The 27,872-nt window shown below is 37.8% G+C and overlaps 1 protein-coding gene across 1 annotated transcript; it reads right to left on the bottom strand.

Moving 5' to 3' along the window:
- Positions 1-1,009: 1,009 nt before the first annotated feature.
- On the bottom strand, positions 1,010-27,872 carry PLRG1 (pleiotropic regulator 1). Its single transcript, XM_072406837.1, has 14 exons — positions 27,761-27,872; positions 17,951-18,057; positions 16,113-16,246; positions 14,522-14,575; positions 14,141-14,234; positions 12,326-12,416; positions 11,483-11,585; positions 10,479-10,561; positions 9,702-9,851; positions 8,038-8,139; positions 7,821-7,923; positions 5,214-5,322; positions 1,351-1,490; positions 1,010-1,245 (listed from the first exon to the last, which is right to left on the bottom strand). The coding sequence occupies exons 1-14, from the start codon at positions 27,788-27,790 to the stop codon at positions 1,025-1,027; spliced, it is 1,521 nt and encodes a 506-aa protein (XP_072262938.1). The 5' UTR covers positions 27,791-27,872; the 3' UTR covers positions 1,010-1,024.

The raw sequence follows: 27,872 nt of genomic DNA on the forward strand, positions 1-27,872 counted from the left end.
GGTACTTAATGGCGCTTAGGACCTGAAACAGCTTGATGTTTGTGTTTTAGCGTGACATTATCCACCCACGGATTCACTCTAAAATATGTTATTCTATCTACTGGTGGACTGTTCAATTCTGCAAAGTTTCACAAACATATTTTACAAAACAATGACTATTCATATAGCCTTAGTAATCTATAATGATGGCTTGAACTGTTACTGACTGTAAATAAAGCTGTTTGCAAATGTGCTGGCACTAAAATCGCTTGCACATATCTGCAGCAGCTTTTACTGTTCATTCTATGTTCAAATACAAACACAGTTGTAAACATGCAAAGCTCTAACAGTTTAGGTAGTGTTGAAGCTTTTCTGATCTTTCCCATCCCCACCATATTCCTATTAACCCATCGAGCAGGAAGTGCCAGACCTTTCCCCAATTAGAATTGGCAGGCATTCAGATGTAAAGGGATCATTTAAGAGTGCTTCAGGTACATGAAGGCACCACTAGGTGACTGCATATTACCGGTATACTAGCTACAAATGTTATTTTATTGCAATTGAAAGACAATTTCAATTTAAAATATATAAGGAGAAAGCAGAAAGTAAATGTCATGACACCCATAGAGCAAAGTTTGAAGTTATGCATTTCAGCTAGTAAAAAAACATAGTTTTTGGACAAGGTCACCTTTTATATTGTGATTAGACTAGAACTATGACAGGTGGCTTCCAAAACTAAAAGGGGGTAGGCTAAGCTACTCACCACAGGAACTAGCTCTAGTGGTCCTCCTGTGTATGGTACTTGAATGTACTTTTTGAATTGTACTGATTCCTTTTTGACACTTTACAAGGTTTGCATTAACTCTATCAGTCCTGTAACAATCTGGGTCTTTAGGACCTATTTTAGTTTTCGTGCAGACAAAATAAAATGAGACGGCTAATGCAATAATAAAATGTGACATATAATGCAACATAATGTACTGTTACGTTTTTCTTTATGTTCTTGTACGAACTTACAATTTAAAAAATCCCAATGTTCAGTCAATTATTCTGTAACAAGATTCATACATACCGCAGTGTCATCCTCTCTGTAAACTTTAATAGTTTTGTCAGCTTCCGCAGTGATCAATCTGCTCTCGGACTGGTCAAACGTGCATGCAAATATACCAGATTCACTGTCTAGAGAACCAGGCTGAACAGCAGCATGAATTCTCTGGAAATTATAACCCGTCCTCCAGTCCCATAAGTGCATTGTTCCATTATCAGCTGCAAGGCAGAAATGAGAGGTGTCAGACAGAAACCACAGCTAACTCAGTCAATTAAAATTAAAGAACTCATCTTTTTTTCTAAAGGAAAATCGGCAGATCTTACCTCCAGACACCAGCACACCATCAGAATTCACAGCCAAAGTGTTGATGATAGCATTGTGGCCAGAAAGGTTTTGGATAAAGTTTCCATCAGGGAATTTCCACTGCTTAATATTATCCGGTGACCCAGATGCAAATGTGTACCTAGAATAAAACCCAAGATGGTGAAGCGTGCAAACGTAATAGATAATTTTGGAACCGACTATGCGGCACAAAACAGAGTTGTGCTGACTTTAGCGACAAACTAAACTGCAGCAATAGAACTTATTGTATCACGTAGCTAGATGCTGTGCACGTAAAGCTATTTTGGGCTCCTCTGAAGGCCAGTTGTCAGGATACAGCAGGAAAATGTTTCAATAAAGAAAACTATTGCTGATCTTTCAGCTCTCTTTCTACTGTTTTCCTGCCTTTCCGTCACATTTCATTACAGCACAGGCAAACAAAGTATTTCACTATAGGCTGCTAAGTAGTACTGGATTCTCTAAATCACTGTGATATTACTGCTTACAAATCTTACTTCTTTGAAGCTCAGAAAGAAAAGAATGCCATGATGATTTTACTATACTTTCAGAGGGGCACTGAACCTAGAATAAAGCTGATGTAACAAAGCAATAAATCCCAAAAATGCCCAAAAACATCTAATTAATAAATTGAAACATGAAGTTTAACTTCTGAGCTGAAGGTGGGACAATGCTTTATTATGAATCATCTTGAGCACCTTGATAATATATGAATTGAAAAAGCAGTTAAGGGACCAGAATGTGAAATTCTCTTGTAGGTCAGTAAGCAATACTTCTGTGATTTGTACAAAAAAAAGTTTTGGGTAAATAAAGCTATCTTTGGTGTTGATACTTTCAAAATAAACACAGAGGCCCATTCACATCCAAAATGCAAATACTGACCTTGCATAACAGCTTTCATAAATGATCTCTTTCTAGAAATATATTGCTGCCTGGTTTACAAGAATCCAAAAGTTTTGATACTTTATAAGCCTGACTAAATTATTATGCTGATCTGACTTTTGTTGTATACTTGTTTATTTGCAAGTGATTGAATGTACAGATATCAGTCATGCAACTAAATTTTCAAGGGAGGTCGGCAATGACAATTATATTTCTGTCTGACAGATATACGAGGAGGTGCTGAGAAGTTCCTGGCATTGACCCTTTGGAGATGAAATAGAAAAGAGAATGTGGGGGCATATGACAACCTAATATCTTAGTATGAACCTGTGCAAATATCAGGTCTTTGCGAATCTTAAAACTGTTTTTTCTTTTAGTGAGAAGCTGTAAAGGCAGGGGCACAAGCAAGTTTCAAGTTGTTGGAGTTACAGGCTGTCATGAAGTTTTTATTTCTCCAGGCAAAGTCAGCAAAGGACATTCACACTGTGTCCATTCACAAGTGTCCCTCCTTTAGCAATGTCAAAACCTGGATATCTTGTTTCAAGACTGGGCATTTTACCGCTGAAGATGAGCCCCACAGTGGGTGCTGCCCAACCTCAACTGACCCGGCAACCTGTGATGCTGTCCATGAGCTGATTATTGAGGACCTGCGAATATCCGCAAAAAAGATAGCCCAGATACTTGACATCTCACGGGTGCATGTTGGGTTTGAACAGTGATCCGAAGAAGGAACGAGTTGAAGCATTCAAAGCCATTTTGGCCCATTTTGAAGCTGCACAGGACTTTTTGGCTAGGTTAGTAATTGAGGATGAAACCTGGCTCCACATCTCTGATCCTGAAACCAAGGAACAGTCAAAGGAATGGCGCCAGAGCAGGTCCCCATGGGAGAAGAAATTCTGAAACCAGAAATCGGCCAAAAAAGTCATGGCGCTCATTTTCTGGGACAAAGACAGTATTCTTTTGGTGGACTATAAATAAATATGAAAATAGAAAATAAATATGACACACACTTAGCATGTGATACATTTCTGTCCTTTATGGTATTACAAGGTTATTAAAAAAAAAACTTTTATAAACGCCTATGACGAATATACATAAGCATTTATAAAAGTTTTACTTTTAACCCTTTCAGGGAATGAGTACAGGGGTACATTAAACCCCTTACTCATTCCCCGAAAGAGTTAAAATATGTGTAAAAAAATTGGACGAGTCTTTAACGTTAAATTATTTAGTAAATGTGTGTGTTTGTGTAACTAAACTTTTTTTTTTTTTTTTTACAGGTTATCCCAATGACTAGACTTGAATGGGGAGACTTGTCGGCATTCATCTCTAGTCTCTGTGATTGGCTGAGAAATAGGAAACCCTGATGACACCTCAAGCATCAACAGGATTTCTCTTTCCTCAGCCAACCAGGGAGCAGAGCAATCAGCGGAGCTCTGCTATGCTGACAGCTCCGCTCCCTGATTGCTGCTGCAGCCCTAGAGGAGCTGTGACATGTGTTCTGTATCTGTAAGCACATACTACAGATCCTCTAGGGCTGCGGGAGCAATCAGAAGAGCGTAGATATCAGCATAGCAGAGCTCCACTGATTGCTCCGCTCCCTGATTGGTTGAGGAAAGGGAAATCCTGATGATGCCTGAGCTGTCATCAGGGTTTCCTATTTCTCAGCCAATCACAGAGCACTAAAAAAGAACGGGGACAAGTCTCCCCATTCAAGTCTAGTGCTGAATGGCAGAAAAACAGAGAACCTCAGCCAATCAAAAAGCACTAGAAGTGAATGGAGAAGCCTTGTCCTCATTTAACCCCTAGTGCCCGGGGAGTCCCACAGCTGTTCTCATATCATGAATGCAGCTGTGGGAATCATCCTGTTATTAGGATAGCCTGTAAAAAAAAAACAAAAAAAAAAAAAATTTTAGTTACACAAACACACACGCATTTAATAAAATATTTTAACATTAAAGCCTCGTCCTATTTTTTACACATATTTTTCCCCTTTTAGAGAAAGAGTAAAGGGGTTTTATGTACCCCTTTACTCAGTCGCCAGGGTGGGGTGGTGGAAATCTGGGGCTCTCCTTTTTAAACGTTGCAAGCAACATTTAAGATAAAGGTCACAAACGTGCCTGAAGAAAACGTCCTGGTGTAGATTAGCCCATTGAATGAATGGGGGTTTTAAACATGGGCTTTAAAAGCCTCAGGCTAAGGCTGGGGAAACAGTCCGTGTGGACTGAGCCTAAAAGCTGTTTTAACCTCCCTGCAGTCTAATTATGTCTGTATTTTTATGTCAAAAGCGGTACATTGTTTTTCGTGGTAATTTGTTTTTAATTTAGGCCTGTAATTTTTAGGAATAACTCCCGAGTATGATAAAGTTTGAAACACATAATTATAATATAATAAATTAGGATAAATTTTATAAATAAAATAAACTTGTTTAAAAAATACATTTTTTTTTTTTAACATTTGTCCAAACAAGGGTACAATAATAAAATAAACTTTTGGATTTATTATTTGGATTTAGTTTTTATAACTTTATCACTGTGATCAATGTTTTAAAAACAGATCACAATGTAATCTGCTTTTAAATTTCCCGCCAGGCCACACCTCCCTGCGTACTGACGCTTCACGCATCACATCGATCACACCGGGGATGTGATGCAGAAGCCGTACGGGGATTACTAAAAACACTGTTGGATCGAGGGGAGCAGGTAAGATTTTTTTTTCCTACCCTGAGTGTGGCTCGGGGTTACCACTTTTGGCATGTAAAATTCACCCTGAGCCACACTCGGGAATACCACCAAGGTAATTATACAGGACATTTTTATACAAGAAAAAGAACATCGCCCAATTAAATCTATCAGCTAATGAAGGGGTTTACTTAGCATCTAACAATTGTTAAAGTAAATTTCCATTACAACATTCTAAAATCAAATTTACTGTACAAAATCAGATAATGAAGAAATGTACTTACTGTCGTGGATGTAATACAACAGCTCTGACAGACTTTTTGTGGTTTGTCAATGTGACACGAGTTTTGCCACCCACCATATCCCAAAGTCGAATAGTAGTATCGTGGCTCCCTGGGGGGAAAAAACAAAAAAAAACCTGAAGACAAAATTTCAATTTAAATGTTTCTTTGACCTGAGAAAAGAAAACAGTCAAGTCTCCAAAGTAAGTGTAAAATAAGTATTTATGCAAGTATGGATCAATAGGTAATTAAAAAAAGATATGGCAAAATTTTTCATAGAAATATGATACAGATAACTAAATTTATATAACAATATGAACTTTTGTAATAATAATCAAGCTCAGCTCATCAAATTCCATTTTCCCTACTGGTCTTTCAATAGGATAGACTGAAGAAGGGGCAGGGTGAAGCTTAGACATTCAAAAAAAAAGATAACATCCGGTTAGAATAAAAAAAGGTGACACCTTCACCACAGTTATGTCTTCATCTCAAACATTAGGAAAAATTTACTAAACTGATCAGCAACTTTTCAAAAATGCACTGTACTGAAGTTTCAAAATAGCCTGTAACAGACAGAGAGGTGCTCCGCTATATATTACCTGTTGTATAACATTACACCTTGTGTAAGACAGTCTAGGCAGGGAAAACGTTTGCAAGTAAACTGTGATTAGGTCCAGATAAAACTAGCAAATTAAGTGAAGGCAGCAGTGGAAAAAGCTATTACAGTGTGGAAAATTCAAAGTTCTGAACTAGATTGTGTGCTATAGTTGTAAAGCAAGGTTTATTCTAAAAAATGATAAGAATTAGTTCTCCAACAAATTTGCCGATACCAAGGAGATACAAAATATGTAGAGCAGATGTACAGCAGGTGATGTTAACAAAGAAAACATGTGGTGCCAGCAAACAGGGCCTGCTGTTACAAAGCAACACGCTTTACAATCAACAGACTTCACACAGTAACACCTTCACAGGTGCCCTATACCAGAGACTACAGAGACTTTGTACACATAATAAATCTGGATTAAAATGTGTTTATGCAATAGTACATAATATATCCGTGCCCACATCTAAAAAGCCAATTTTCATAGAATTTCCCTATACTGTGCAATTTGTTTGCTACTTATTTTGGTAGAGGCATTATGTAGGAGCTAAACCTGCCATCATGACAATTGTCTGGTACTGTAATTTCTAAGGGACATTGTGACTGTGTTCAAAACCATTAAAAGACATTTTCACATTCCTTAACTGATGTTTAATCTTTTCAATTCTTTGGAGTTTTTGTTTTTTATATATATATGTAAAAGGACATCCCTGAGGCAATAAGATGTTCCCTGGATAAACAGTCCGTTATCTTTTCTTTAAAGCTTTAATACCCAGTTCTATTCTGTGCGCCAAAAAAGCATATCGGGTAAGTATGTTACCGGTTTTATTTATTTTTAAAACTTGCATTCGCCGTATAGGACGCACCCACTTTTCCCCCCCAGTTTTGGGGAAGAAAAAGTGCGTCTTATACGCCGAAAAATACGGTATCTATTGTTCCTTATCCATCAGCTGAAATTACTTCCTGAGGGAGCCTATTCCACATTTTCACATACCTTACAGTGAATATTTCCCTACCCTATCCAGAGCTTAAACTTCTTTCCCTCCAGATGCGAAGAATGCCCCCTTGTCGCTTGTAACGATCTTAAAGTGAATATTCAGGAAGAGAGTTCTCTATATGGACCTTTTATATATTTATATCTTGTGATCATATCTCCACCCTGAATAGAAATATTTCAGCTAATCTTTCCTCATGGCTGATTTCCTTTATTAGTTTAGTTGACCTTCTCTGCACTCTCTCCACTTCCACAATATCTTTTTTGTGAACTGGTGCCCAAAACGGGACTGCATATTCCAGTTGAGGTCGGACCCAATTCATACAGAAACAGTTGCTGCTAAAGGTGGTTCTACAAGCTACTGAGTCATGGTGTGTACTTTTCACTTTCACTTTTTCACACTTGGCTTCTTTATTTTGGTTTAATATTGTTGAATAATGGACAAATAATGGTAGAATCAGTTGTGTGTTTTACATCTGAAGCTATATTTAGGTTTTGCAGGTCTGTGCTTTACACTCCATTTCCTGAATATTCCTCAACAATTTATCATCCCACCAGTCACTGGATCAGACTTCCACCTTGGCCATTGACCTGAGTGGGTATTTCTGTTTCAGATGTAATATACTAAGAGAAGCAATATAACAGAAAGCTCTGTTGAGAATTAAGTACGCTGGCACAGGCCATAAATATTACCTAGAAAAGACAGAACATAAAAATCTATTAAAGTTTAAAAAGAGACATATTGTGTTTTACCCTGAGTAAAAGTCTAAACCTTTTTTGTCAACTTCAAAAGCAATAAAATTGTGGTCTACCAGACATATTGAATATTTTGTTTACTATGACAGGAAATGTTTACATTTTGTCGTCTTTTTTAATAAAAAGAAAAGGTAAAAAGGACAAAAACACAATTAAAAAAGCCTTACAGTCACTAGAAATTCATATTTCAAAGCATCCATTGAGCTTCAATAAATAGGACGCTCCTTGATAGTAAATTAAAGTTTTTGCAGTAGCTTACCTGTAATGATCTGTGGTTCTGCAGCCTGGCACCTTACTGTTGCTACAGCATTTGTGTGTCCAACAAGAGTATGGACCCCTGCCTTTGTTCTTATATCCCATATCTGTTGGGAAGAAAAAATAGGATGGATGACTCGGTACATTAATGAGACAATAAAAGACATATCTGTAACCACTTTTAAAAACAAAACAAGTAGACAATAGTTAACAATACTTACACGTGCTGTTGAATCTCTGCTACAGGTCACAAGCACATCAATAGTGGGATGCAAGTCTAAGCCATACACTGCACTGAGGTGACCATGGTAGTGCCTTATAACCTGATAATAACAAAACACAATTCAGAATAAAATAAAAGTGCATGAAATTGTGAAGATATTTAAACAGTGTGTCTGTTGCATTGTAATAGCTGGAATGTGTGCTGCTGTTCCTGCCAAGGTGATGATTCTCCTCACATAGAACACAATCTTAGCCACAGTTTTATGTCTTTATGTATTTCAAGTTCATATCAAACAACAAGAGACAACACTATTAACCATTATTTGCCTCTTATGTTGTGCTGGAAGTTAACTGGTAATGGTTGTCTAGGATCCATATAATACCCAACAAAGAGTGGCAATTAGCCACATTTTTCCAGAAAGCTAACAAACACAGTGGTTCTAAATCAAAGAAAACAAAAGGATTATAGTTGTGTATTGTACAACATTTCTGATCATTTAAATCAAACTGTTCAATTTTATTTACAAATGAACATTTTTTGAAAATCACTGTGTCAGTTTTTGTAGACACTACAGCAACAAGTTCCTGACGTTACTTTACCTTTCTCCAAAAAGACAGAAGCAACAGAAGGACGTCTATACTTGGAGCCTCATTACATTGCAGCACAAAGCTGTACACTTTTGTAAAAATCACCACACCACATCTCCAAATCCAGTGCCTGTTTATCCAAGTTCTACCTTACATTACTTTTATTTCCTTTTTTATTTTTCCTTGACCGTTTGACTATATAGCCTACTGGATGTATCAAACCATGAAAGAAACTGCCCTTTGTTACTGTCTTGTCATGCTTAACTTATTAAAAAAATGAGTAAGAATGTTGTGTTTATCATTTTTCTAATGCCATGTTCTCTGGCAGGGTTGCCCTAATAAATAAACCCAACACTTTCCATATTACTATGATAAAGGTATCCACATGGGTTCACATGGGTTCGTTTACAAACCTGTCAGCTTCTGCTGTCAATGTGCACTGCAAATTAGGAAGAGTTAACTAATGCACAACTGACTTTGCTTTTTCTTTTAAACACAATTTTCATTTCTGTTTAACTGCAATAAGGTTTTTTACCTTACTTCCCATCCCTGTTTCACCCCGTATTAGAAATAGGAGAGAGAAAAGAGTAATTACTAAAAAAGAAAGGTAAAGCAAGCAAATCTTTTCCTTCCTTCCACTACTAAAAATGTGTCTTTGTGTTTCCATCATTACAGATGTGAACGGACAGCAATAATAAATCCCTATGGGTGCCGAGGAAAGACAGAGCAGTTCTTATGCTTCCTAATGAATAAAGCAGTTGGGAGGAGTGCTCCAGGACAGACACTATAAAAGCAGACATTGGAGGATCATCAGTTACACGTGCAATTGTCCCCATTAGCCCCTTATTTACCATTTGCACATAAATGCTGTTTTACCCCTGAATTAATATTAAAGTAGTGTCCCTTTTGAAGCTTCAAATATAATAAGTTTACTACTTTGTAGTTACACAGTACTCAAAATATGTGCAGCTTAATATTTAAAAGTTTAAGTTCAAACACTTACAATTCTACATGTTAAATCACAGAAAAAGGTATCTACCTAGAATAAAGCATTGTTTATACATACAATACAAACCTTATTGTATTCCAGATCCCAGCATTTCACCTGCTTGTCCTCACCACAAGAAAACAAATATGGACTCCTGGTGCTCACAATCACTCCCCGGACAGTGCTTATGTGTCCAGTTAAGGACAGCTTTAATTTACCGCTTGCCAGATCCCAGATCTCAAGAGAAGACAGAAGAGAAGTTAAGCTCTGTGCAGCACATTGTTAATAATTTATGACAAAAACACTCTCCATAAACAAAGAATCTTATTAAAACTATGGCACAAAAATCACTTCAGAGTTGTGCACTGTGCTAACAGGATATTTCTCCTGGGCCTTCTAATACAGGATGGAGTTATGCTGTTTAATTCAGACACAGCAAGCAAAGAAAGATCCAGCGACTGCATCAGCAGATATATCCAAAAGGTAAAATGATTTCTGTATGGCTTTTTCTTAAGTCCGAATTTATTTTTTCTTACTTTTGATAGAAAAAAAATCCTGACAATGGTTGAAGGAACTATGAGATTTGGAACCATGGATATGGAATCATGTAATATTTGCAATTGTCTTTTTATTGAATGCTATAGTTCAAGTAAATCTAGGATGTTTCTTTAACAATCAGTTTACTTGTTAGGTGCATTGATTCTAACTACTATGCCCAACTGATACGGAAAGAAAATTACTTTTTCTTACAGCACTAAAAACAGCATGAAGAAAATTACAAAGAGTCGATGAGAACACTGCAAAATTATACCCTTCAGCACAATGAATCATAAAAGATCTACTTCAACAGTGCAGTTCTCTTACCTTAATTGTTCTATCTGCTGAACCTGTGACAAACCACTGGTTTCCAGGTTCAACTGCTAAGCATCGGCTTTTGGTACAGAAATCTAGACATCAGTGTAACGCTCAGGTGGTTAAAAGCAGAATGAAACAAAATACAAAACAGGTATTCTTAGGCTAGGTACACTCGTGCAATAATTGTCTTTGGAAAGGATCTTTCACAATCCTTTCAAATGACTGCACGATGCATGAACAAGTGTTTTACATAAAGTGCCGTTTTGCTCTATGGGGAGGGAAGGGGGAGACCGAAGGAGCGGCACCTCTGCACTCTCCCCCCTTCACTTGCATTAAGATCGTTCATCATCTGTGGATCTGCCAAGATGGTCGTTCGGACGACAAGCACGGTGCACACGCATGATTCTCGACCAACCCCTGACACGATTATCAGAGGAAAACCATTGCACGTGTGTACCTAGCCTTAAGTTGATCTGTGTAAATAATAAGTATTCAGTATTCCAAAAATAATTTTTGGAACAACTTTACAAATTCAAAAACTCACTTTGTAGCTATGCAGCTATCAAAGCAGGCAGGACCCCCCCCAGCCTTATAGTTTCCTGTTTTTAATTCCACATTCATTCACAACTATGCATGACTGCATAGACACATGGCTTCTCCTGTAATGCAGGGATGCTGGGAATGTCGCCTGACATCTATAATTCTTCCCAGTGTGGATGTCACAGTATAATCTGATTGACCCTCACATCGGATTAATTCAGGGATAAGAAGAAATTGTTGTAGTGAATTCTGTCTACGATTTTTTTGCTATACCCGTGAATTAATTTATCAAGGCGATTGCCAATTATTAAATAACCCACCCGGTTTTGCGTTTAGTTGGACTAATGTAAGATGATATCTGTTTCTAAAACCACATAAAGGTTATAAGAAGGTAAACTGGCCAGTATGTGTAGATGCATTTAGGACTAATGTTCAAAAAATTGTAAATCTAGAACAGTGCAATAAGCACATACTCACTCTGTACAGTTTCCATGGTGGATGCCACTGTGGTTTTGGCATAGTTGGGGCTTTCTTTGCTAATGCAGAGTTCTTCATTCCACCAGATTCCATGGAACCCTACAAAATAACCAAAAAAACCTTAAAATTTAAATATCATGAGAGGGGGACAGGTAGCAAGTTTCACAGAAAGTAAAAAGTCCTTATGTGCATTCTAGTTAGGGAATACTGACTAAATTTATTGAAACAGGGCATTTAGAGGGAGTGATTGGGAATTGGGAATGCAGTTGTGTTCCCCTTGTTGTCGTTTGTGGTGTGGTTCCTAGATGCGAAATGAAGTTTCTGTCCACCGTTGAGCAGCCAGCTGCTTCTTCCATTGACTTGAATGAGAATTGATTCTAATTGCAGTGAGCTGCAGTAAAATGTGGTTGCTTATTAGTTGTTATCATTGCTAGAGGACTAAAGACTTCCCATAATCTCTTGTGGTAGTGAAGTGTAGCAGTTGACTTCAAAGGCTGCTCCTAAACACATATAGGGGTGTCAACACGGTTTTAGACTCAATGTCTGAAAGAGACCTAAGGATCCATCAATAAGGACCCACACATTACAATTTGCTAAATTTTGATAGGTTATTCAGGAATTTCACAAATATATATATATATATATATATATACACATGTTAACAAGTGTATACCAAAGTATCCTGCATGTATTGATTACTCAGACTCTCAAGGGTTGTTGATGCTGCAACCCAGAGTTGTCAGAAAGCCAACACAGACACCCAGGGTACATGTGTATATGAAGATTAACTCACTGCCAAATGGTGAGTACCACGCTAATAACGTCTAACGTAACTTTACCATTGATAGGCCAGGGGGCTGAGAGCGCTCAGGAATGCCAGCTTGTCTGTAGATATCTCCAACACTTGCAGCTGTGCGTTGTGCATCCAACCTGTTTATAAATAAAAGTGAAATACAGATAACCATCAAAAACATTCTCGACACATTGTTTTAAAAAAACTGCATAAATTAGTATAAACAAACAAAAAAATAGTAATATATATATATATATATATATATATATATATACACACACACACATACATACATATATACACACTCATACATACAGTGGATTTTGGTCATTTGTGTATCACTATGGCACTGTAAGACTCATTTCGGAATCTTAGCTGCCAAACCCAGGTGGATGGATAAAAGGGCCAGCAAGGAGGGACCCAAAGGCAATATGTATATTAACAAGCACACCCTTTTTGGTACAAAAATGTAATCACTTTTAGGAGTCTAAGTACACTTAGTATTTCACCAATACATCAAAAGTAAAGCTGTGTTCAGAACATGTACACTTAGATATCTACTATCCAATCAGAATGTGCAGTAAAAGCATTACAAAAAGAAGGTCTTGTTCATCTCTCGATCTACAAGCAGTGTTAAGAAATTGACTTTTCATAGTTTACAACAGAATTATTGACGTTCATTCCCAACTTCATGCTGCAGAACCTGAATCCTTGCCGAATTCTAAAAAACAGCCGTTGTTGTGATATTGAGAAAGAATAACTTCACAATAAAAGAGCCTAGAGATGTCAGGGAGGCTAGTTTTAAAGCCATTTAATGTTTATTAGGAGTATATAATCCTTACTCCCTAATAATTACAGCTATGGAAACCACACTTGTTGGATTGTATGAAGCTATAAACGCAGCTCATTTACATGAGGCAGGGTCTTGTGGGTGCAAGAACACCTTCCCCTAAATTTATCAAATAAAACCTAAGTGCTCCAAAATTCTTTAGGATACTTCCCTGGTCTGCTCTCCTAACAATCATCTACAGTTAAATACTCAATTAAAATAATTGTTCCATATTACAGAGCAAACTTCTGAGAGTAAATATGGTACAAATATATGTGCATTGCCTCAATCCTAATGGTATTTTAAATTTTAGAAATAATGTTTGGGGAATTTCTTATTCCTTGCATGTGCCAGTTTCAATACACTTAACTTCAATATGCAGCTGCAACACAATTTGGGCTTAGAGGTATTCATCTGACAATTCCAATTCCGAACTGCTCTTTTTTTTAACCTGAGATAATATACAGCCTTTATGCAACCTGAAGCTTCTAAACCCCATTAAAGCAAGAGGAAACGGATAGCTTTTCTTTTGGATTTGTCTAGTGAAGATCAATACGATACTGTGTATTCTTAATAGTTAGATCATCCACAGAAAGACAACTTAGTCAGGATACCTTCCTAAGGCACATTCACAAACCAGGCACTTTAAATGGGAAGGAGGGAGAACACAACCTGCCATAAATGTTAGACAACTGAAGAATCGTAGGTATGATGACACTGAACTGCAACAGGAAATAATGGCAGTATGCAGCCACATATGTCAAGGGGTAAAAGGGGAATATCAATATTTTATTTTGGCAGTTACATATTCTCAAGACATCTCTGAACAGTAAAAGAGAACTTATTTTTTAGGAAATCATGGAGAAACAAGGGAAATATAGTAAAGTGAAAAAAACACCAAACACTGAGGTCTAACCTTTCACTGCTTTGACTAGAGTCACCAAACATTATATTTTTAAAGCATTACTGCGGTAACTGAAATACATAGAATGAGGTAAAATATTTTCTCAATATAGCTCAATAAACATGTACCTTGACTGTGAAGGTGGGAGGGCCAGAGCCAAAGACTGTGCAGCTGATTCACTGGGCATTCTCTGGATCTGAGTATCAGCTGTCAAAGCGAGACCTAAAGAAAAGAAAAAAAAAGCTCAGCAACTTCTGTGTGAAATGTGTAGTGCTGGAAGTGTTTTTTTTTTTAATATAGGGGTGAGCATAGTCTGAGGCATATTGATTTAAAAAAATGTGTCACAAGCACAGATATGATCAATTAGAATGTAGGAGTGAACCGTAACAAACATGCAAGGGCCAATTTATATACTCAGTGTATCTAGAAAGAGCTAGAAAAACTCATTTTATATTCCTACAAACCCATTATATACATTGTGGAAAAAAAACCTGAAATAAGGCAATTACCTGGGCCTGATGGATAAGGGTGTGTTCCAGTTATCATATATTCAGAATCAAGACCTAATGAAATAAAGAACAAAACAGAACACAATTATGTAGTTGTAAATTGACTGAAAAGTCTAATAAATAGTTACTGAGAATTATTAATTTGACATTAGCATTTGGTGTAGTGGGATCCTGTACTAAAAAAAACAATTACAATTGCTATGTTAAAGCTGACCTGCAACCATCAAAGCAAACAGCAGTACACAACTGCAAAGATTATTTGAATTAAAAACATGTCCATATGTCAATAGATTGGAAGCTTTGCAGCGAGCAATGTCACAGATTCAGGTCAACTTAGTGTGACAGCAATGTATAGTGTGTGGCAGGGCACAATACTGAAGAACCCAATAGAAAGAAGATGGTGGCACTTGTAACAAGTAAAGTTTAGCGATTTTTTTTTTTTCAACAGAATACAAGTTCCACTTTAAAGAAAGCTATCAATGTTGATAATAAATGCTGCCTAATATTTTGAACTAATGTCTACAATATTTTAATAAATTACTGACCTAGAACATGTTTAAGGTTAATTGCTAAAAATAATAAAGAAGGTTAGCTTGACAGCCAATTAGCTAGTATTTGCAGAATGAAGTCAGCAATGGTCACCATGTTTTTTTTTTTTATAATACTGACATTTTTGTATCCTGGATCCAAACATGGAATATTACAGCAGTTAAAACAATAGGTCTGGAAAATCAGTCCAACTTTCATCTTTCTTTACACAGAGTATGGAGCACAATGTATTAGGAAAAGGCCCATAAGGTGGTGGGTTTCACGTGACAAACGTTTTCAGAAAAAAGCTCTGTAGCTGTTATTTGACAACATGGAGAACAGTTAAAAATTTACAAAATACAAACACAAAAAGCAAGATGATTGCACTCCAGTTTTACCTTCCTTGCACAGTAAGTACAGGCTCCTGTACTGAATTTTCTAACTCCAATGTATAGGACACAGTCAACCTCTCACTGTGTGTATTAGAAGCTGCAGCAAGTCAGATAAAGCTTGCAGCATTTTCGGCCTGCCAGAGCTATGGAGTTGGAAGCAATATTCGCTACCTGTGACTACTAATACCTTTAAATTGTAATTAAAAAATAAAATATTAAAAAAATCATATTTCACAGATAAAAGTAATATTAAAGTTATTCCCTGTTGTAAAAATAAAACACAGTGAGTATTTCACCAGTGCGAAGTGCTGAACTTTTATGCAATTTCAAAATTCATATATTTTAATCTGAACTATAGTACATCAGAAAAAAATGTATTGTCATGCGAGCTGTAATGTAAGTGTAAATATGTGTAACTGTGTCACCAATCTCACTTGTCTCATGAAATAAATTATCAGAATATGTTCATGGGGGTGATACCACAGCGCCCTTTTTTTAGGAAGATATGTATAGTACCATGCTAGCAGCTACCATCAGCCATGATCTGCCTGCATTCCATAGAGAAGCAGAGAAGCACAAATACCTAGTGATGGCATTGATGTGAAGGGAGGCATGTTTGTGGAAAGAACCAGGAAAAGAAAAGTATATCAGCTTTAAGACATCCAACTAACCTTGACCAGTGACATAGTGGTCATATGAATCACCAATGGCAAGGTGGCCCTTATCACGGGTTTCTTTAGGTGCGGGCATGTGTAGAACAGGACCATACTCTGTCCGTAGTTTCACTGACATCTTCAGCTTGTGACTAGCAGGAAACAAAAAAACAGATCACAATACAGAAAACATAACGCCAATTAAAAAAAAAAAAATCAAGGGTTTCAGTCCCCCCTATTCTCATGCATTTTATTTTTGTCTAGGGAGTCCTATGACGATCTTTATATCTTATCATTTAAAAAAAACAAAATCGCAAGTGGGGGGATCTAACACGGTCCAAAAAAAAAAAAACAAACCCAGCAAGTGTCTTATTCCCCACCTAATCCCAATTAAAAAAAATATATTTTTGGCTGTTCAACCATTTGAGAGCTTCCAAAATGAAAAACCAATAAACTAATTAAATTTTTTGCACTGACCCTGCTATGTGTACAAGTTGATAAATTGATAACTAATATTAGCATATTTAATTTTTCAGCAAATATAATGTGAAGTGCAGAGCATTCCTGAAGAATTATTACCACATAACTGAACACTTACTTAAGAAACACACACAGTTAAATAAGTGTTGGAGACATACTTCAGCACTTCTAGCCACACCAAGATCTCTGTCAATTAAAATCAATCAGGAAGGTTATTTTGTCTGACCAATATTGTGGTTGACATACATTTTTCACATTGCATAACCAGATTGGAGGCACTAAGAGGTCCTAGCTAAGAAATTTAATTTCCTGATTCAACCATGTAGCCTTGTGTGTTACTAGTCTTCCTCCAACCTCCACACTGGATAGTGAATAAGCAGTAAATTACATTGGAGAAACAGTAATGCTAAACCATTAGCAACATAATCACTATCAAAGGTGTATGTGTATCACAATCATGACTGGTCAAAATTACAGAACCTTTAAAGGTTAAACAGTAAACATAAAAGTATTTCAAGCATATATTTACATAGTAAGATTAAAAAAAACACATTAGTCCATCAAGTACAACCACTAGGGAAACAAACATATCCCAGATATAAAACCCTATGGACAAAGTTCATCCAAAGGAAGGAAAAAAAAACCTTGGTACAATTTGCTCCAACAGGGGAAAAAAAATCCTTCCTGATTTAATGAGACAATCGGATGTTCCCTGGATCAACAGTCTTTGCTATGTTCACTTTAAAACTATTACCCAGTTATACTCTGTGCTTGTTTGCCTAAAGTTCTACTTTCTGTTTATTCCTTGGTCCGCAGAATAAATGGTTGTGAAATTTAGGTGTGATTTGACACAGAGAACCTCAGCACAATATATACATAAAAATAGCTACTGAACAAAACTTTCAAATAGAGACTTGTAATCATGGCAAATGCAGTTACCTGCAGATGCTAGATTGCAAAGCCCACTTGCATGGCTAGCCCTAGCTACAGCTTGGTTCATTACAAAGGCAATGCCAGTTGCTGGATATGATAATAGCTAGCTACAAGCTTCAAATATCTATTGTTCCTTATCCATCAGCCTCCATAAATGAAGCATCAAATAGTCTAATAGTAGGTAGAGATGATCTCCTGTTTACTGCTCTACATTACTGCACATAAAAGAAAAAAGAATCACATGCTAGCACAATGCAAGTTACTGGATTTACCGCATGCTGTTTAAGGGAGTCTTCAACCTCTATCAGACTGGCTTTAATAGCCACTTTGTCAGTACCTCTGCTTCCATGACTTTTTTATGAATGATGTGTATTGCCTACTCAGGCTCATAAAAGGACAGAATTTAAGGAAAAATAATATTAACAAACTATATGGAAACACACCTTTCATCGTCTATAGGGATAGATTTAGCATTGTCAGCCACAAACATGTCATGAGTCCTCTTCAGAGATCGGAAGACCAAAGTGTGGACAGAATGTTTCTGCACATCCTAAAAAAAAAAATTAAAAAAAACAAAATCACATATTTGGAGGAATAAATACAAACAAAGCAACTGTGGTGCCCCCTCTCCCCTGGTTTTTGTGAATTTACTGATGTATTTTTTATGCTTACTCCTTTGTATTACCCTTTCCCCACCTGTTCTCCACATAAAAAGAAAATTGCTAAATAAAGAATGCTTTAAAAAAAAAAAAACAACTGTGGTGCCACACATTACTGTCTCTAAGGAAGACCTAGATTGATCTCCTTAATAGGACCCAAAAAAAAAAAAAAAAACTCCCCTCTCCTTATCTCTAAGACATAGGAAAGAAAATAGCTGGAAAAGCCAATAACAATGTTTGATGTTGCAGTTCAGTCCACGGGTAATCACAGCCAGGACACAAGATTAACAGGTATTTACTGTACTTGCTACTTTTAAGGTTTACATACCTGTACCCATATTCATAAACATGTTTACATATATTTTAAAATATGCCTAGTATAAGCATTGCATTTGTCTTGATATCAGCCTCCTCTAATCCCTTGAACAGCAGCCCTCAGGCTGTGCACAGGCCGGCCGGCCCCAGGAGACCATCAGGCTATGCCCACAGTAAATATGCAGAGGAAGACACAGTTGGTGTTCCCAGTCTTCTATTCCTGCTAACTGCCCAACCCATAAGATGAGAGTTAGTTTTGGTGCTATGTTCCTTTAACTACCATTAGTTTTTCCCTAAGAGAAACCACTGTGCATAAATAGAAAGTGTACCCCCTAGCACTTCCAATCTGGAACCCCTGAGAGGAAGGCTAGAATGCTAGGATTAGTATACTCACAAAATATTTGGTAGCAAATAAAACCAATTTGGTCCTTAACTAAGTGATGTATGACTTCTAATCAATATTTAGAACTTGTAAGCATATAAAGTGTTCATTCTCATAAAAGAAAGCTGGTGAAGTAATGAAGAAAAATTCTGGTGAACCTTTTAGAGGACTATGGCATAGGAAATATAACTTTTTCTGAAACAAAGCGCAAGTATCTAGTTAAAAGAAATGCAACAAACCATGATGGTAAATACAATTTTGTATGTATTCAGATAGCGTGCTGGCTGGTAAAGAATGCCAGCAGAGAAGGAGATTAGATTCTGCACATTATTAGCAGTTTTGCTGGATGCAAAGGCAATCCGCATGCTACACACAGTTCAAATGCCCTCCAGTCTTACAAGGATATAATTATGACTACAGTATTCTCACAGCTTCACCAATGGTTGATAATAAGGCATGTCTCTAAAGTAGAGATTTATTTACACTTTTAATAACTGATGCAATTTCTACGTATTGCAAAATATATTCAGATGAGAAAATTTACAAAATTGGGGCAGAATGCATAACCCTCAAACAAATTACTTTATACACATACATATATATCGAGTGCAGGCAAGAGCTCTTTAGAGAACATCTGTTTTGAGATGTACAAAAAATAATTTGGCAAAACATTTACCCATATAATAAAAGGTACATTGTACAAAACCTTGGGATGTGAGCTGAATTCTCCTGCTCTATCTAGCTTGTGTGATAAGTAAGCATCTGGGAACTTTTATTTCTAGTATTTTATAGATGTTGAACTGGTCATTTCCAATTGAAAGGATAATGTCGTCAATTCCTTGGCTTCCCTTGTGCTGTGTTTGTTTGTATGGGACTATACCAAGACCATAGATCAATGCATAAAACATAGATAAAATAAAGATAGCGGGGATCGCTGAGGAGGGAACAAGTCACTGTTGCATAGGAAATATGCAGAGGAGGACTTAGTACTTTTAAGCTGAGGAGCCAAACATAACCAACACAAAAGAGACAGATTTCAGTGGGCTAAACAATGTGTGCCAAGCAAAGTGTCTCCCAGTGTTGCATTAGTTGGTGACCAGGGTGAGTAATTCCCAAAAAACACAATTTATTGCAGCCCTTCTTTTACATGGGGGAACCCTTGAAATAACTTTCATGTCTTCAGGGAGTCCCTGCTATATTTACTATATCCACAACTCACAGTACATTAGTGGTGGCCAATGGGAAAAATTAATCTTACACTGCTGGCCAGGGAAAAGAATGTCACCCATACAGATTGCCAGAAAGATCATTGGTGTCACAGCCACTCAAGGAAACTCTAGCAACTCCTGGAGGAACCCTGGTTGATACACACTGGTTTATTATGACACATATTCCCACATCTTCCAGTATCATGCTCCTTTGTAGCTCTCAACATTTGGTCACATGACCAATCTAAGAGCTGAAAATATAGTTCAAGTTTCCTAGGACTGACGGTCAGAACAGAGAAAAAGTAGCTAAATAACTACATAGAATGTGCCAATGACCCGTGGGTTCTGATTGATATCTTAACAGTGAAGTGCCTCTACTCTGGGCTAACGCACCCACAAAATATCTTAATACTCACACAAACCTCCTTTGGTAGTACAGAGCTCATTGAAGTTATTTTTGTTTGTAAGTGTTTCAACTGGACAGATCTTATAGGTAGATGATATTGGTAATTACTATAACAGCTAACTTGTAAATGCTTTTCCAGTGCTTCTAAATTGAATTGTTCACCTAGCTTTTCATTTACCACTCTTAATGTACAGGGCTGCATAATATGTTGGCGCTATATAAATACTGTTTATTATTAACCGGTTCCATTTCCTGCCAGCTATGATACAAGCAATGAAGCCCAAGAAAATAAAAAGAGTAGAAAAGATACAAATAGGCATGTTTAGCTACAGAGCAAACAAAGTAATAAAGAAGGCAGTCGACAGTATATAGATGGAAGCAGTGTATCAGTATGAGGTTTATACCTTTAAAAAAAAAACAACTGCATAATAAGCTGCTCTTTATTCAGCAACATTTTGGCAATGGCTCGGTCTATATTTGTGACCCCAAGAAAATATTACATTTCTGAACAGTTCAATGAAACAACTTTCCAAAACAGCTGTTTATGTAATTTACCAGCTGCTAATTGAAACCGACAAATATAAATTGTTTGAACAATGATTAGAATTGATACAATGCTACTTCTAAGCAACATAGGAAGGCATATAATGGACAAATTATGGGTGCGCAAAGTTCTATACCTGAAAAAGAATGCATCAAAACAAATAACAAAAAAGACAGGTTTTAGGCTGCAATGTCACCTATAGAAATGTGCACTCTGGCACAGCTGCTTTAATGCAAATGTTAAAACAAACATCCAATGAATCATTGTCAGTCCGTGAATTAAACCCATTGGTCACTTTACAGAGTAAACCAAAAAAGTCCTTAGGATGGATTTGTTGTCTCATACATTTGAATTCAGCATGGTAATGTTGTGGCTAACAAAAGATTGTATTGATCATACAGATTTCTTTGAGCATGAACTCGTGAACACTTCCACCTAAACATTTGGTCCAGTAAAAGCATGACATTAAACATCTGAAGGAAGCCTTGCAAGGAAAGTCACTTTCCAAAAAGAAGAAGAATCCCTTAATGAACCCTTCTCACCACTTTAGGGGTTAATAGTTTGTTTCGTCCAGAGTTTGATGCTCTTCCTCTACCCCTCACTTTGACAGCTGTCAGAAATCTACTTCTGCTTTATTAGAACAGTCCTATGCAAAAAGTGTTGCTTCTATGTGGATCTGAACGCTGATATCAAGCCCTCCAGCACAAACCTACAATCCTTGCATTGCACAGGAGGACACCGACGCCACACTCTCAATACAAAGCATCAGGCAGTGGAAGAAAGCCCAAGCAAGGGATAAGAGAAGTCTTTCTCCTGAACAGAATGAGCTAATGCAATTAACCTTTGCATTGGGGAGGAAGGCCCAACGCAAGGGAAAAAATATTTTACCAGGTCTCAGTCTTTTTTATGATGTTCTGCTTACCTCTTAATTTTAAAGGGTGCCAATGCTATCCCAACATGTCCTAGTGCTGAAAGAGAATTATGACCCTCTTTTGTGAGCTGCAGATAGTCATACTTCATCTATTTTACTGGCTGCACCCCTCTTATTATTTGAGGGCAAAATGTATGTTATTTTTGACATGCATATAACCTGCTAACATAACTATGGAGTACACCGAATCTACAGCTAGCCAGATAAAAAAAATGCCTAAAATGAGGCAAATATACAAAAAATAGCAGATAAATCTTATCCCAAAATAAATTACATCTCCCATGAAAGTATGGGAGATTCAGGGCTAGTGCCCTTACTGAGAATTTTAATGTTCTTTTGCAATGTAGATACTGCTGTATAAATACTGCTGGTACCCAAGTATCTGCTTCACTACGCTGCTGTAGGCTTTGCAAAGCAGACAGGACTGGGAGCTGAACATACTTCAGGCAATATTTAATCGGATGATAAATATTCTGTTATGCAATGTTCTCAGCCTTGGATTATGTATTATCTATAAACATGCTGTGTGTGTGATCACTAATCATCTTAAATGAATCTTGTTACATCTACAAATCTTTTTCAGACACTACTCACTGAACTAAACCTAATATGAAACAAAATATGGAAAATAAAAAACCTTTATATTCCAAAGGCAACATTCTACGCTATTTACCATGATAGGAAAAAAAAGTGCACAGTAAAACCTATACCAACCTAAAAAGAAAATGTAAAAGCATAGATAGTCAAATAAATCAGATCTGCTAGGGCGAACATGTAAAATTCTGTACATTTTTTTTCTTAGACATAAGATATAAAGATAGAAAGAAAACGGATCATGAATTAATTTTATATTTTCTATTTAAGCCAGCAGGTGGGGCTCTGGGTTGCTTATTACATAAATACACTTGCTCAAAAAATAAGGGAACGCTCACTCAACACAATATCATGCCCAGTCAAATAAACTTCTGGGGTACCAAGTTGTCTAGCTAGGAAATGTAAGTGATTGTGAATAAATTTCACCAGTTTTGGTGTTCATAAAAGTAACAGGTAGACTAGACAGGAGGGCAACAGAAAGGCAAACCTCAAAAGGGGAATGGTTTAACCAGAGGTTTTCTTTCTCTATGAAATGTGCCCTTACACAAAGACAGCTGAACAGGTTGTAGAAGGGCACCAACCCAGCAGCAGGACTGGTATCTGTGTCTCTGTACAAGAGAGAACACTGCAATGGTCCTACAAGATGACCTCAAGCAGGCTACTTGTGTGCATGTTCCTGACCAAACTGGGCATGTGGGCCCGATGTCCTGAAGAGAGACCTGTGCTCTTAGTCTGGAACCATACAGCTCGATCGGTATTTGTCAGAGAACATCAGAATTGGCCGGCTCACCAGTGGCGCTGCATTCTCTTCATAGGTAGGTTCACACTGAGCACATTTGATAGACGTAAAAGAGTCTGGGGAGGCCGTGGTGAACATTATGCAGCCGACAACATCACCCAGCATATCCTACTTAGCAATGGGTTAGTGTTGGTGTGGGGAGTGTATAGAGACAGGTGGAGGCTGTAACACTACTAAGCCTATGAGGCATTGCCATGAAATTCATGCAAGTTCAATCATTTTGAGTTTCTTCGCTATGATTTTTTTTTTTCAATCCAGCCAGCAGTGGAATAACGATTTTGGTTTCCTTTAATGGTCCTTATGTCATTTGTTTTTAATGAAATGCAAATAATACTTTGTTCTGATATGTGATTTCAAATCTCAGCTATGGATGCCAGAGAACCCAAAAATACTGGCATCCCTTGCTCGCGGCAGGGATGAATGAACTATTACATCTGCCTGGCATGGCCAATCAGGAAGACCAATGGTCGCCTGAAGGAGAACGTAGAGAGGAAAGATGGCGGCACACTGCAACAAAATGTGGATAGGTAATTTGAGCAGATTTAGTTTCATTTTAAAAGAAACAGAAAATATAGCAAAAGTGCTAAAGCAGTGTTCTCCCCAGCCCCTTTTAGCTGGGCGCACCACCCGGCACTTTTCAGCAACCACCCGGCTGTTTTTGGTAGGTTACCGAGTTGGATCACAATAGATGGGCTGCCACCCGCCTACATTTTCCTACCACCCAGCTGAAAAAAATTTCTGGGTTAAGCACTGTAAAGCATATACTCATAAAAAGACACTACAAAAAGTCCTTCATAGTCTTGCCACTCATACTCCATACTCATCCGTCCATAAATCAAACATCAAATGGGGAATCAGAAAGCAACATGAAGAAGGCAACAATGTTTTACCAAAGAAATTAGCCCAACCCTACTCCATATATTTATCCCTGAGGAACCCTTCAAATAATTTTCAGGTTTTGGGGAACCTCCGCTAACAACATAGGAAATAAATAGAGGAAGAAATACACTTTGCATTGGTGGTCAGGGAAAAGAATATCGCCAATACAGTGATGGCTTAAAATGCCATGCTAACAGGTAACTAAAAAGCTTTTGGTGTCATGCCGCTGAACCCCGGCTGAGGATGACTGCCCATAGTTACTTCATAGGAGTTCTATATAATGATTATAGTCTCATGTCATTTATCCCCTGAAGCTTGTCCTCAGTAACCAACAACTCCTATAGCGAGTCTGCACATTCTGACCACTTTCTGCTGCATCTCTGCAGTCTCACATTATCCTATGGCATGTCTGAATTCTATAACTATCCCGTTACAAATCTGTATTCTGACAGCTTTCTGTATTCACCAATTACCATGTCACACTTATGACAGATTTACATTATTAATAATATTAGGAAGCAATCAATTCCACAACTGTAGAATCTAATCTTAAAAAATAGAAAAGAAATTGCTTTTTTTTTATAATTAAGTTTGCATTTTTAGAAAAGGATTTTTAGTCACCTATTTCCAACAGTTCCAACCCCTTCACACATGATTTGAATTACTATTCAATATCTAAAAACCTAATGTATATACCAAATACACAACAAAATAATCCTATATTTCCTAGTGCAACATTCACCAATTGATCAATAAACAAGTAGGTCCAAATCATATGCAGAAAAAAAAAACCGCAACAACTGCCACTACATTAGCATTGCACTACAATAAAATGTTGCAAACTAAGGAACAGAAAATAAACATGGACCATAAATCAGAGATGCAGCATAGAAGGGTGAACAGTGCAGACTTATCCTACAGAAAGTCAGGACAAAATGATGTACAAAACATCAGATAATGGTTGCCCAATCAGAACAGTCTGATATGCGTACAGAGATCCCTTAATATTATTCATCAATACAGTGTAGCTAATTAATCAACAGCTGATGTGGGGCTTGTCTTCACTAGAGACCGCAGCTGTGTGTACAGTGCTCATTCATTCATTGTTTCTTCGATAGACAGGTGAGTATGTTTTATTGCAGAATGGACATCCCATCACACTGCAATAAACAACTACCTGATCTGAAAATTACAAAGCGGAACTTTAGTCCTACTGCAAAAAAAAAAAAATTCTATACAGCTACCCAGATATTCTTTACAATAATATGGTCATTTTATCTGGAAGTTAGAACTTATTTACACACTGGTATTGGATAAAGAAGCACATCCAGTGCCTAGAACTTCTGACAGCGGTGTCAATATTTTTCAATATTTAACTAGCAGGAACCAAGTGATCTGTGGAAGTCCATGCCTGCTCTGGTTTGACACGTAACACTGTGGTCAACATTAAGGGTAACACTAGGCAGTAAGAAGAAAAAGCTTTACCAAGTAACAGGGCCACACTGAAAGCAACATTACAAGCAGCACAACACACACTGAGCAGGTTGGCTTATTTCCCCACATTATCCCCAATATAAAGTTAACTGCTCACGAGTCTGTTCTTGCTCATGTACCACTCAGATACTAGTTGCCTGGCTTTTATGCTGACTTTTACAATGTAATAATGTTTGATTTTCTGATAAAGAAAATTAGAATCAAGTCAGACCTCTATGTTTCCCTTTTGTTTGGATCAGCAATTCAACATATCCAAGCACAATGTCTGCATGAAACTCCCATTTGGCCAGTGGAAGTCTAAATGATTCTCTCCTGGCATGACACTGCAAAGAAGCTTCCCCTGACCCCTTATTTCCATTATTCCTTCCATCATTGCAGCCAGCACTAATATCAGCACTTTTAGCAATCTCACTTTAGATTGGTTCCCTTAGTTATGTCACAAAGTAGAAGATCATTCTAAACCTAAAAGTAACAAATGTGTTACAAAGTGGTGCAGATAAAGGTAAAAAAAGGATTGTGGTCTGCCCTCCATGGGCAATGTTTAAAATATTACCTTCAGTGCTCAACCCAGAATTTTTTTTTAAGCTGGGTGGGAAGAAATGTTAGGCGGGTGGTAGCCCCTAAATTGTGACCCAACTCATTATTAACCACCCAAAAACAGCCGGGTGGTTGCTAAAAAGTGCCTGATGGTGCGTCCGGCTAAAAGGGGCTGGGGAGAACACTGACCTTATTCCCTTACCCCCTGGCTGTGTGACCAGACCCCTCAGCCTTGTCACTCAGCTACTTCTAGTTCTGATAGTTCTGCCCTACAATGCAGGGCCCATAAACCTCCAAAAAAGAGGAGTGAGGGAATAAACTTTGTTTTTAAAACCCTGTAAACAAATGAGCATTTACACCCTGCAAAGTAAGACTAGCCCCATCAGTAATTTTCTGCTGAGCCTCATGTTCAGATCATTGTTTAACCTCCCTAGCGGTATTCTCAAGTGTGGCTCAGGGTGGATTTTCCATACCAAAAGAGGTAACGCCGAGCCACATTTGGGGTGCAATTGCAGGGAAACTCCTATCTGGATCCCACGTTCCAGCGCCGTACTCCAGGGATGCCAGCCATGTGGCTGGACGTTGCGGGAAATTTGAAATACTAAGTATTTTTAAATGTACCACTTCTACATTTAAAAATACTTTGCATTCATACCTCCAGGAGGGTTAAACAGCAGCAAGTAATATGTGATCCTTTAGGAAATTAACAAAATACACTGTCCGGGATATCATAATACAATGCTGGCGATTGCCTTTTAATAGACAGCAGTACAACAGATCCAAGGATCTTCTGTGATGGCAGTCTAGTATAGGTGAGCAATTATAAACAATGATGGAAGCATGCAAGCATCAGGATGTACATACAGTCATCCCAAATATATATTTATTATATGGTATTTATATAGCGCCATCATATTACACAGCGCTGTACAAAGTCCATAGTCACATCACGAGCTGTCCCTTAAAGGGGCTCACAATCTAATGTCCCTACCATAGCCATGAGTCATTAATACAGTCTGAGGGCAATTTTGGGGGAAGACAAATTTGGAGGAAACCCACGAAGGCACAGGGAGAACATACAAACTCCATGCAGATAGTGTCCTGGCTGGGATTCGAACCTGGGACCGAGCGCTTCAAAGGCAAGAGTGCTAACCACTGAATATTGAAATAAAATCTTCACAGATCAGTAGCAGCTTGCTGGCTGTAGACAGTGTGTGGAGGAACAATCAGGAAGCATGTGAAGTGTTATCCCCATGTCAGCCTATTCTGTGCATCACGTGTGATTATCTGACACCTCACACTGACATGTGGGTACCCCTTGCACCCCTAAGGTCTGTCCCTATGGTTTATTCCTCCCTGCCCGGTATTGAGCCGCTTTATACTGATAGCAGACACACGTACATTGTGACACATGTGAGGAGCGAGGTGTCACACACAGAACCACACACACTCCGCTCTCCGCTCCGCATTCGGTATACACCCAGTTACAGCACTCCGCCGCTCACCTCCACTACGCCCCATTCCCGCTGAGACATCACGGAAAATCACCAAAGAAGCAACGAGGAAAGCAGCGCCACCGGACCAACACAAACCACACCGGATGTGACGTTCAAAGCC

Source organism: Pyxicephalus adspersus, chromosome 3, assembly GCF_032062135.1.
Source record: "Pyxicephalus adspersus chromosome 3, UCB_Pads_2.0, whole genome shotgun sequence".
NCBI classification, from domain to species: Eukaryota; Metazoa; Chordata; class Amphibia; order Anura; family Pyxicephalidae; genus Pyxicephalus; species Pyxicephalus adspersus.